The following is a 12,697-nucleotide window of genomic DNA, read 5'->3' as shown; positions in this document are numbered from 1 at the left end:
TTATTTGTATATTAGTTAACTATCAAACCATGCGTGACGGAAGACCTCAAGTTTAGTCGCACGCCATTTGCGCTCGAGGTTCCTACATGATAGTTTAGTAATTGTCTTTCCTCTGTAAACCACGGACGCAGCCTCTTTGAACGAGTTTTAAGTTTTAAGATGTGCCACGGAGTCAAGCTCATTTAACAGAGCAGCGTTTGTGAGATTATCAATCGAACTAATATAATTAGAAAATAAAGTGGTCGCTAGAAGTAGTAGCTCAGAGAGCGCACTGGTGGTTGAAAAAATTAATTTTGCAGCTGTTATAGCTTTGATTGTTGTCACGATGATGGCAATGAGCCAGGACTTTAAACTTAATAAAGTAATGGTCAGACAGAGCACTAGTATATGGTAATACCATTACATTTGAGGAGGCTAACCCTCGGGTTAGTACCAAATCGAAGTTATTACTATTTGTATGTGTCGCTTCATCTATTATTTGCGTGAAACGAAAAATATCAATTATTGTCTGAAACGCCACGGTAAGTGGTTTTGACGGAAGAGTCATATGAATGGTAAAGTTACCCATGATAAGTATATTATCTGCATGAGTTACCAAATCAGCCACAAATTCAGAAAATTCATCTAAAAAGCCGGAGAACGAGCCAGGGGGACGGTAAAGAACTGCAAGATAAAATTGTAACGCGGTTGTGGAACACATATTGAGAACTTCCAATGTGTTAAAGACGTTGCTAGAACGAGGGCTAAGTTTGAGATCAGATTCGGAAATGTAAAGCAAAACTCAAAATTAGATAAAAAGTCCAAAATCTGTTATGGCTAAAAAACGTAAAGGTTGCAGAGGACCCAAAAGCAAATTAGAGACAGTTGGTTGAGGTTTAAGGGAGTATTTAATGAGAGTGAGAGTTTGGTGACCAGGGTTGGGACACAAGCGTGCCTGGCAACAAGAAGCTGAGGTTCTGGCTAAATGCTGGAGAGCTGACGATGAGATGAAGTAATGGCCCGATGGATCAGTGGGGAACCAAGTGGTCTGCGGGGCAAGGATGGGCGAGGAGGCACTGGTAGGATGACACACAAAAGGTTAGGCACCAAAAAAGCTCAAAATTGCAAACAAATGCACATGTAATGGCCGAACTACCACTTATACGCGTGACTCACCTGGCACCCACTTTTACATTAGCAGATGACTTATACGCAGGAGGTAATTGCAGATCAGCTGCAAGTGTGGTAGTGCCCTCCAGAAATCACCCCTGATAATTAAACTCAACACACAAAACAACGGCGCAAGCGTGACACAATCAGACAAAGGACAAAGGGGCTGTGACTCAACATCACAACTACCCTGCTACCTACCATTCAATATTCTTACTTCCCTACCAATCTGCTTGCCTACCAACCTACTTCCCGACCACTCTACTCACCTACTGACCTACTTTCTAACTATTATACCTTCTTATTTACCTATCAGCTTGCTTGCCTAACATTCTACCTTCTTAGTTAAGGGCCTCTCTCAGTGACCTGCAGGCTAGTTGGTAACCTGATGGCGTCTTGAACAAGGTTATTATCTGTAACGGAAACTAACTAACAAAAAACCCAAATGCTTTAAAACAAAACAAACTGAAACTATTTTGTACATATTTATCAAAATGAACTAAAACTGAATAGAGTTATAGTGAAAATGTCCTACATTTGTTTTCTTTGTCAATTAATACAATACATAGTTCATTTTCGATTTGGTTATTTTGGTACGCTCTATGTCCGTACAGAAGACAGATGGGCAAAAAAACGACAAGGGTCTGGCTGCACCCAGGGCGTTCCAGTTAGCGTTTAGTCGACCAATGAGAAGATCCAGTTAGAACCTGGGTGTTCCCAACACGACACAGTCCCACAGTGGGCCTTGGTGATATTATCTACCTGTGTATTATAGCGTTAGATTTATTCCAAAATTACGTAAGCGTATTATAATACTGCGTACGGAAACATGTTTTGTGCATACAAAAATGTGTTTAAAAGACCCTCCGAGGGTTCGCACTTCTCACAAAATAGGTTTAACACTTATGGCTTCTCTCTCCTCTACGCATACAAAACGCTAATTCACGGTTGCAATGCAGGCGTGACAATTATGGCACAATTCTTAACCAATCAGGAGTCGGACACTAGGGCTGATTCTCATTGGCTGTTTACTGTCAAATCGTAACTCAGAGGTGGAGTAAAAAAAAAAAAAAAAATCGAAGGGCGCGGCACTATTGCAAAATAACTACCATGGCGACATCTAATGATGAAGACGCAAATGCACAATTCCAAGGGGTGATTTTTGATTATTAAAAAGCAAAACAAATTAAACAAACAGAAAAACATTTATAGAGGCACAAAGGACAATAAATTTAAGCCAATCAAAAATATTTGAAAAAAATATTTTTGAATTATTACTAAAACAATATGAACAGCGTGTTAAACTGCAGCAAATCCTCCTATCGACTGTGTTTGAGGTATTTGACATTACGCTTCCGTAATTGTGGCATAAATCTAACGCCATCGAGAACAGGCGACACTGGACGTGGCCCTTGGTGTGAGGGGGCGTTCCTGTTGTCAGAATACGGCATTCCCGTTAAGAAACGGAAACGATTTTGAATTTGTGGCTGCAGCTGGACCATATTGAAAAAAATGTTTGAGAACTTTTGTTTACTGTATAACATAATACTTGAGTCCTTTTTTTTATCTTATACTTGACAAATACATTATGAATATAAAAACCTAAAACTAATTCTAAAACTAATAGAAAATGAAAGACTTTTGTTGAAAAATAAAAATGAACAAACCTGCTCTAAATGGTAATTAACTAAGTGTCAGGCTCGCTTGGGGGAGGACCCAAAAATGCAGGGAAGCCAGACAAAAGGTAACTTAATGGGAGTTTAATTAATGCAAAAAATGACTCGGGGGAACAAACGTAACGAAGTGCAAAAAAATGAGGATGACCAAAACGCGATTGGACAGAACTAAACTAGACGAGGAAACAGGCACAGCGACAAATAACTAGGAGCATGAACGGGAACGCGAACGATATCAGGGAGCGGTCGTGACAGTCAGGGAAAGGAAGCAATGTCCCGACAACAAGCCGTCGGTCCTGAGCGCTTTAAGTAGTGCGGGTTATTACAGTCAATGTGACACAGCTGCGTGGCTGATGGGGAACCGGTGTGTGGCTGGTGGGCGCGTCTCTCATGCAACAATGACCAGGGAAGGGAACGAGCGCTGGAGGAAACGCCCCCACTCAGCTGGGACAACAAAACAAAGACATGACATGACCTGAACGGGTCATGACACTAACTGAATTTAAATAAAATAAAAATGTCAAAATGCAATAATAACCACTATAATCAAAAAACCATTATAACCCTGGTCTTGAGTCTCAGCTCGTTGCAGAGACGTCTCGTCGATGTCTCTTGGAGACTAACCAGGTAGCCGGTAAGGCCAAACATGTTCAATTTTCTTTCCAGAGAAATTTTCAAGTCTCCTGCAGGTCTTGGAGACATAACGGAAACTAATTATGTCCATGCTGAGGAGACTCTCTCTGCCCAGACAGTGAGGTTGGCTCTTTACCTACTGTTTGAATTTAGTCACCACGCAAATCCAAATTACCCTTAATTAACTAAATGTATTCAATGCCTGTTTGTTTTCATATTCAAAAAGAAAAATGTTAAAATAAAGACTCAACAACCCATCTAAATTTGCTCCCATAGTTTCTTTAATTCTCTGGAGTTCAGGAAATAGTACAAGTCTGATATCTGCGCTACTTTTCTCATCCTTGCGTCAAGAGAAAATTGTGCCACTAAAATGTAGCCCTCAAAGTAAATAGGTTCCCTCACACTAGACAGATTGTTTTCTATCATGTCATGTCGGTTGAAGTTACTCTTTCCCTCGTCCTCCGGTTCACGGGTCCAAGGCCCCCGTCAGGTCCTGTGGCTCATCCCAAGGGCTGAGGTCCCCGTCTTCTGGCATCCTGCAATCTTATCTTTGGTGTGGGTGTGGATGGGTGTCCAGGTCTCAAATTGTTGTGTTTATATGTTTATATGGGTGGGTGCAGCGATTGGGCCTTTGTAATCCCCTTTGTGTAGACAAAATGTGAAGTGTTGTCACTTTAAAATACAGTACAATTTCAAGAAACACACTAATGGACATATAAATACATTGAATGCAACCAAGTATGAGTATGAGTTGTAAAGTGCTGCAGTGCTAGCTTTCATGCTTGGTAAAGTGTTGTAGTGCAAAAGTGCTTGACTGTTAAAATGCTACAAGTCAGCTGATGTCTCAAGTAGTAAAAACCAAAAACAGCGCGACAGACAATTCCAAAGACATATTCACAAACATAAATTACAAACAGAGGGTTTCCTACTCAATGGTAATCATATAAACTGAGAAGAAATATGATTACAGACTTGATTCTCAAGAAGCCAGGTTTTTAGGTGTTTACCAAAGGAAGTGAGAGTGGGTATGTCTCATATGGCATTTGGTATTGTGTTCCAGGTGTGAGATGCTCTGTATGAGAACACTGACTGGCCAAAGGTACTTTTTCTGAATGAAACTATCCAGTCACCTCTAGACCCTGCTCTGGTTGACCTGTTCATATTCTTCTGCACATAGTTATTTCGTGGAGGTGGAGCCAAACCATGGAGAATTTTATACACAAGAATACAATCAGAATATTTTTGTATATTTTCCCAGTTTAGGAGTTCATATTTCTGCAGAATTTGACAGTGGTGGTATGTGTTCGGCTTTTTATCCAAGATTTTCAAGGACTGTTTGTATGCAATTTCAACAGGCTTTAGTGTGGATTTGCATGCCATTGCCCAACTAGTTAGGCAATAAGTCATATGTGACATTATCATGGCATTTAAAAATAGTTATGATGAATCGAGAGTTAAATTATTCCTAATATATCTAAAGTTAGAGAGATTAAGTTTCATGTGATTCATTAATCTTTCTATTTGTTGCCTAAACTGTAACTGCGAGTCCAACATGATTCCTAGATATTTAAACTCTTGTACAACCTCAATTCTCGTTCCTTGCACATATACGTTAGGATTTGTATCAGCACACCTCCTAATTGAAAAGAACATACAGTCTTTGATACATTAAGATGTAAGTGAGAACGTTCTTGCCAATTTGACACATCAGACATGGCTGCTGATAGATATTGTGCAGATATTGTGATATTTTGTTTTTGCATGTACATAAATGATTGCATCGTCAGCGTACATCTGACAAGTAACATAAGATGGACAATGTTGTGGAAGGTCGTTTATGAACAAGCTGAACAGCAGCGGTCCCAAAACCGACCCTTGAGGTACACCAGATGAATTCTCTATTGTTGCAGATGTAATATTGTGTATTTTAACACACTGTTTTCTGTTTTTAAGGTATGATTCAATCCATTTCATCAAGTCGAAGGAGAAATTAAAGTATGACAGTTTAGTCATTAAAATGCTATGATTTACAGTGTCAAATGCTTTGCGCAAGTCAAGAAACACTGCTCCTATTACACCACCTGTATCTAATTTGGATTTAAAGCTTTCCAATAGATAGCAGATGGCCGTCTCCGTAGAGTGATTTTTTCTGAAGCCAAACTGCATTTCATGTAGGGAATATGGACTGTTGTTCAAATACCTAATGAGTTGTTCAGCCACTAATTTTTCGGCTATTTTGGAGACTACAGGGGGAATACTTATCGGTCTATAGTTACTTATCATTATAGGGTCTCCAGATTTCAAAACAGGAGTAATGATTGCAGATTTCCAAGAAACAGGAAAGATACCTGTCTTTATCGATTGATTAATGATACTAGCAATTGGGGCAATAAGAGGTTGTTTAAGACTTTTTAATGACACAGTATCCATATGAAAAATATCTTTGGCTCTGGAATTCTTTAGACCACATATGATTCTGTCAACTTCCAGATGCGTAACTTCGTTCAAATTAAAAGCTCCAACATGGGTGTTTACAGTCCTATTTTTTTGTGTCAGGTGAGAATATTTTTGTTTACAGAATCTATGAAGTATGTGTTTAGGGCTGTTGCAATCTCATTTGAATCTTGAGTCGTATTTCCATTTAGCTGGAGTTCCTTAATATGTCTATTTGCAGCATTCTGTCCTGTTAGTTTCTTTATGTTTGTCCATATTTCCTTGGCATTGCCTCTTGCATTTCTTATTGCGTCAATGAAGAACTTTGCCTTTGCATTCCTAAGAGCTTTAGTGACTTTATTTCTTAGGGAAGTGAATATTTGGGAGAGCTTACTGAAATAACTTACTAAAGGTAACGGCCGAAATAAAAAGATGGCTGAGAGTCCAGAAGGAACCAGACATGGCGTTAATTTTCACTGGCCAGCGGGGAGGGAGAGCGAGCAGGCAGCTCGCCCGCTCGCAGCCGCTCCGTGCGACTCCTCCTCCTCCTCCTCCCACCGGCTCTGCTTTTATTAGAGCTTGACTCAAGAATCACCAGGAGACAAGAAATTAAAATACAATGAAGGTCTGTTTAGCCTAAACTAATCACCAGAAGAAAGGAGAGTAACTGACAATGGTGGTCTGTTTTAGACTAAACTAATCACCAGAAGACAGGAGTTTAACTAACAATGTATGTCCGATTAGACTAAAACAAAAATGTGAGTGTGTGTGCGTGTGCAATCATTAATGATACAAGTAATATATAAAAACATAATTAGAAATACACAAACTGATTACATAAAGTTACTTGAGGTTATTGTGATCTTCACCTTATCTTACACTTGACAACCATTCGACCTACTTACTTACCTACAACTCTACTTGACGACATCATGTGTGTGTAGCAGAAGTCCGGGGTAGACAAGCGGGAGTGTTGCCTCCAGGAGATCAAGCTGACAGAAGAAAAGTACTCGGATACTCTGGGATCTATTTTACTGGTGTGGTGCATCTACACACACACACACACACACGCACGGACGCGCACACACCCACGCACACCCCCGCACACACACGCACGCACACACACACGCACTCGCACAGATGGTGTGGTTCTCATTCTTTTTCCTCATAATCAGCACTTCAAGAAACCTCTGGAAAAATTCCTCAAGGCCCAGGACCTCGAGACCATCTTTGTCAACATAAAGGTACACGCAAGTGGTGGGAAGTACAAACTTTGTTCAAGCACTTAGTTTTTTCAGGTATCTGTACTTCATTTAAGTTTTTATTTTTCTGACAACTATTTTGCTCCCACATAGCAGTATTTATTTACTCCTTACTCAGCTGCAATAAATCAGTACTTCTACTTTTGCAATACTTTTTTTTTTAATGTCTCTATTTTGCGATTGTAGTGTGATTACTTTTTTCACCTGCACACACAAGAGTTTCAAATGTGTATTTATACTATGTACATAATTGGTGTGTGTAGGATTTGGCCAGCGTACATCGAGAACTTTTGGACGAGATCCGGAGTTCCGTCAGGAATGGAGCCAGGAACCTTCACCAGGTGTTTGTCAACTACAAGGGGAGGCTCCTACTCTACGGCTGCTACTGCAGTCAAGTGGAAACGGCCACCAAGCATCTGGACAAACTATCGAGTACCAGGGAGGACATACGGATGAAGCTGGAGGTACACAATTCCCCAAACAAAACTCTTCCATGTTACTCTTTGGGCTTTTGGTGAAGAACTCTGATTATTTTATCTTGCCTCTCAGGAGTGTTCCATGAGAGCAAACAGCGGCAGATTCTCCCTCAGGGATCTGCTTATGGTGCCCATGCAGAGGGTCCTCAAATACCCTCTGCTCTTACAGGTAGTAGATTTTATGCATACAGCCATCTCCTGTTCATCGATACAGAGAGACCATGTAAAGCATTAAAAAAAACATTTTTAAGCCAGTTTTAAAAATAATAATAAAACTAAAACATTATAACAATAAATTCCGTGGGCTTGCGGACATACCCATGTTTAATATTCTGTATTTTTCAATATAAACAATCACGACACTAATGAGTTGTGAACATGTTTTTATGTGCTTTGTTTGCATCTTTAGGAGCTGGTAAAACACACAAGCTATCCATCCGACAAGGAGAACCTACGCACAGCTCTGGACGCCATGCGAGTACGTTTCTGCACATTGCATGTATCTAATGCAGGCGTGGGCAAACTACGGCTCGGGGCCACATTTGGCCCATTAAAAGTTTTAATCCGGCCCGCCGAACTTGAACAAAATTAAATGAATGAACCTTGTTAATATTTTCTTTTCTAAATACTGTGGTTTTTCAAAGACACATACATATATATACATACATACATACATACGTACGTACGTACGTACGTACGCACGCACGCACGCACGCACACATATATATATATATATATATATTGGATTCTTAACGCGCTGACAAGGGAAAAGTTTGGGTAACAAGGGTTTATTTTGACCGGCAAATCACAATCATTACTCAATAGGCAAGACAACTTGCTATCACTAATACTTTGGTATCTATAATTAACGTCGCCAGAAGACGAGAACGAAAAGCGCTGGTGGAGAGAACTCACACCAGGAAAATCAAAACGAGGAACAGAAAAAGCTTGCAACGCAAGATAACCGAAAACGAGAGTGTCCTTCCACAAAAGGGTAAGGTTAGAGCCAATGCACGAAGCGAGAACAAAAAGCGAGCCGAAACGTAGCTGAAACATAGAAATCATCAAAAACTTACAAAGACCATACACGGGAAAAACTTGGGCGAAGACTGTAGCGAAGGCACATGGGCGAGAGCAAGTTCGGTCAATAATCCGACGTGAGAGTGTCGGCGTGGCTGGCTTAAATAGCCCGTGAGTCATTAGCTTCATGGGTCGCAGCTGTGTGGCTCGTGAGCGCGTCTCGCTCGCGGCCGAGTCCCGAGGTAGCGCGCCGACGGGCACGCCCACCCAGCTGCAACAATAACACATGGATCGTGACAGTAATATTGTTGTAATGCTTTAGTTCACTTCTATTTGTAATTAAATGTATTTTTTTTTTCTCCAATGAGGTGAGGTTACCAAAACACTCCATCCATCTGCACCCGGTCCGGCCCTGGAGATGGCTGTGTTCAGAATGAACCATTCAGATTCATATGCAGTGCCAAATGGGAATTACCACACAACTGCAACCATTTAATGCACCTTTGCTAACCCCAAATAAAATTCAGATATTCTTGTAGGGTTTTCCTGAGGGAGAAAGGGTTTAGATTTTTTATATCCACTTTATGTGCATTTGTACAATGGCTTTTTGTCCTACAGGACCTGGCGCAATGTGTCAATGAAGTGAAGCGGGACAACGAGATCCTCAAGCAGATTACCACTTTCCAGTTGTCCATTGAGAATATGGTAAGGTCATGTCTGTTGTTGATCTTGTTTTCGTCACGGGCCTCAGACCGATGTTGATGTCTGTGAAAACCATATAGTAGTTTGTGTTTGTGTGTGTGCGTGTGTGTTGGTCTGGAGGGGTTTAAATAAGTTACAATATGATTACAACATCTGGCAATGTTAGTTTTGGGCTTTAACTGTAGTATCACTGTTTTTCATCCTATTCTAATCCTGTATTTTCTATACTTTTCTATGCTTACAAAACAAAATTTACTCAGTCACAATCCTTGGCCCTCTTTGGCCGCCCCAAAATGGACGGAGAAATAAAGATCTGCAGCATAGACAGGAAGTCCAAACAGGAGAGGTGGGTGTTTTTCTTTCTTCTATTTCTCTGCTTTTTAATTTTCATATTTTATCTTAAAACTGATGTTGTGCGATGTCACCTGCAGATATGCGTTCCTCTTTGACAAGGCCTTGTTTGTGTGCAAGAAGAAGAGCAGCGAGACATTTGAGCTCAAGGAGATCATCACGCTCCAGCACTACCAAGTGCGAGACGAGACGGCGGGGGAGAAGGACAAAAGGAAGGTGAGCACCTTTCCTCGGTTTTGCCACCCCGCCGTGGTGGCAAAGAGACACTAACGAAAGCTGATGTGTTCTTAGTGGTCATACCTATTCCTTCTGCTGGACACCTACGGGAAGTACGGCTACGATTTGTACTTCAAAACACGAGAACTGAAGAAGAAATGGCTGGAGCAGTTTGAGATGGCTCAGTGAGTGTGAAAAGTGAAAATGTAATGTATTAGTTTTGTGTTTTATGTCGAGTCATCAAAATCCATTGCCATTTGCCGCCCAGATGCATTGACAAAAATTTAAAATGTTTTTACAATTTAGCATTGTCCATCTGTCTAATATTTGTCTTTCAAATCTGGTAGTTGGACAAAATCTGTAGGACAACTTTATCTTTGAAGGACACCTGGAAATGAGCCTAGAATGGTTGGTTGAACAAAAATGGAAGCGTCCCTGTGTCTTTTCGGGAGTGGACTCTTGAAACATTTTTGTCGCTCTAGTCATGGAAGACATGCCGACCAAATATGTTGCTAAGTGAAACAAGCTTCAAGGGCTTATTTATTTGGAAGGGAAAGTCCCTCCTTGAAGGAATTGGCCAAATCAAACCAAAATGGCAGACTTCCTCATCTTTTCAGGCATGGCTAAGACTTTTTTTGTGAATATGCTCATGATAGAAATGCCGAGCAAATTTCTTGATGCTTCGTGAAACTGGCTTCAAGGCTTAATTTTAATTATTATTATTTTTATGAATAAATCATCTGTAGAGGCTAAACCAAAGCTTTAAGCCACTGTTGTGATTGAGACAAATTTGCCAGTTGCAACCGCGGTCCATTTATTCTGTCCAGATTCTTATTTCTTTAGACGTAGCTACAACTTTACCAACAGTTGAACACGAACCTGTTGCTTTAATGGCGGTCAAAAAGTGTTTCCTTTTCCGGTCAGAACACCCACCGGAGCTAGGGAAACTTCCTACTTAAATAGGCTTATCAATTAACCAAAAACAATCAATAAACTGTGCAATGCAAATCAGCTCCTATACCATCTTAGAAGCAAATGGCAAAATAAACCCAAAATGATCACTGCAAACCAAAATGGGCGATTTCCTGTGTCTCTTTCGGGCAAGGCTTTTTGAGCCTTATTTATGGATCCACTTGTGATAGCCATGTCAACCAAATTTCATGATGCTCTGTGAAACTTGCTTTGGGGGCTAAATATTTTGTAGGTCACTCTTGGAAGAAAATGGCCGAATCGACGTAAAAAGGTTGCTTCAAACCAAATTGGCAGACTTCTTATGGCTTTTCAGGCATGATTGCTGAGACTTTTTTGTGGATCAACTCATGATAGAAATGTTGACCAAATTCCATGATGCGAAATGAAACTCACTTTGAGGGATGAATTTATTTTGTAGGAATATAACATCTTTAAAGGAAATGGCCAAAACAAACCTTAAAATGGTCGCTTCAACCAAAATTGCAGAGTTTGTGTTTCTTTTGAGGAATGGCTTCCTGAGACTTTTTGTGGATCTATTCATAATATCATGTTGGCTAAATTTCATGATACAAAGTCACTTTAAACAAAAATGGGTAAATTGCAGAATTCCTATGTCTTCTCTGGCATGGTTCTACCAAATTTCATGATGCTAAATGTCTGGGCAGGTCCAACATGTGTCCTGAGAACGCCACGGCAAACAACCATGATTTCCAGATGCACAACTTTGAAGAGACGGCGTGTTGCAAGGCGTGCTCCATGATGCTGAGGTACTGGCCTGGCGTGTGTCTGACTTCCAACTCACTCTCCGAATCCAAACTCTCTCACTCTTCTGCCTTTGCCCTTCTTTCATCCCCACAGAGGGATTTTCTTCCAGGGCTACCGCTGCACGCGATGCAAAACAGCCGCCCACAAAGAGTGCTTAGGCAGATTGCCAGCTTGTGGGCACAGCTCAGGTCAGTTGTTCCCGGTTCAAGTGTTGCCCTGCTTTTCGGAGGGTAGGGACCAAGCAAAAATCGCAGAGTAAATTGTTGGCACCCCCTAAATCAAAGGTATTCAATTAAAAGTCACAGAGGTCCACGACTGAAATTTCTTACAATTAAAAGGTCCGAACCAAAGTCCAACTTTCCTTAATGTCTAGCCTATGTTCACATTTTTATATAGTTTCAATATTTAGTCATTTTCAACGGAGCGCACTTTTATACTAAATATTTAGCAATGTTCCCATTAAACACCTTTGCCAGTCAAACAAATATTAGGCGTTTATTTCACATTCAAGAAAATGTGGCTCCAGGAACTTAAGGGTGCCACTTCCAGAAAAAACAGTAAAATATCTCCTGCAGAAATATATCAAGTGCTAAGCATTGAGTTAACGTCTTTTACCCTGAAAGCCTGATTATCCAAGTAAAACAGGTCAACATGTTCAGTACACAATCAATAAAAATGTCCTCATGAAAAACTAATTCAAAATGAGCTTTGACACCACCTTTTCTTTTGAATATTTTTTTAACTTCTCTTAATGAGAAAAATGAGTTTGTGACTGCCCTGCCAGTGATTTAAATCTGGGTTGGAACGGATTGGGATTTGGTAGATTATTTCACACATCTGGGCTTTGTGTTTTCCTTTAAATAATGTTTGTGCACCGCATTTAAGCACTCCTTCACAACTTCCCCATAACTGAATGTTTTTTTTATGTTTCCCCAAAATCCATGATGTTTTTAGTGAACATTCGTTTGCATGCCGCTGGGCTGTAAACGAAAATGTAAAAATCAGTTATACTGCACTCGAAGTTCGATGTTTTTGCGTGCGC

General features: G+C 40.4%; 1 protein-coding gene across 7 annotated transcripts in view; it reads left to right on the top strand.

Annotated features, from left to right (window-relative positions):
- Positions 1-12,697, top strand: part of vav1 (vav guanine nucleotide exchange factor 1) — a 63,368-nt gene that overhangs the window by 32,889 nt on the left and 17,782 nt on the right. For 6 of the 7 annotated variants that reach the window (XM_088301649.1, XM_088301652.1, XM_088301648.1 and 3 more), the window contains 11 exons: positions 6,836-6,928; positions 7,067-7,135; positions 7,417-7,617; positions 7,703-7,798; positions 8,039-8,107; positions 9,268-9,354; positions 9,612-9,697; positions 9,783-9,918; positions 9,994-10,103; positions 11,556-11,657; positions 11,749-11,843. In XM_088301649.1, coding sequence (XP_088157775.1) covers positions 6,836-6,928; positions 7,067-7,135; positions 7,417-7,617; positions 7,703-7,798; positions 8,039-8,107; positions 9,268-9,354; positions 9,612-9,697; positions 9,783-9,918; positions 9,994-10,103; positions 11,556-11,657; positions 11,749-11,843 — 1,144 coding nt within the window. The remainder of the gene's footprint in view (positions 1-6,835; positions 6,929-7,066; positions 7,136-7,416; positions 7,618-7,702; positions 7,799-8,038; positions 8,108-9,267; positions 9,355-9,611; positions 9,698-9,782; positions 9,919-9,993; positions 10,104-11,555; positions 11,658-11,748; positions 11,844-12,697) is intronic. The other variant, XM_088301654.1, reaches the window with a different exon arrangement.

Source organism: Idiotropiscis lumnitzeri, chromosome 8 (genome assembly GCF_059441095.1).
Source record: "Idiotropiscis lumnitzeri isolate Australia: NSW breed Sydney's pygmy pipehorse chromosome 8, RoL_Ilum_1.0, whole genome shotgun sequence".
NCBI classification, from domain to species: domain Eukaryota; kingdom Metazoa; phylum Chordata; class Actinopteri; order Syngnathiformes; family Syngnathidae; genus Idiotropiscis; species Idiotropiscis lumnitzeri.
This window is presented reverse-complemented; position numbering and strand designations above follow the sequence as displayed.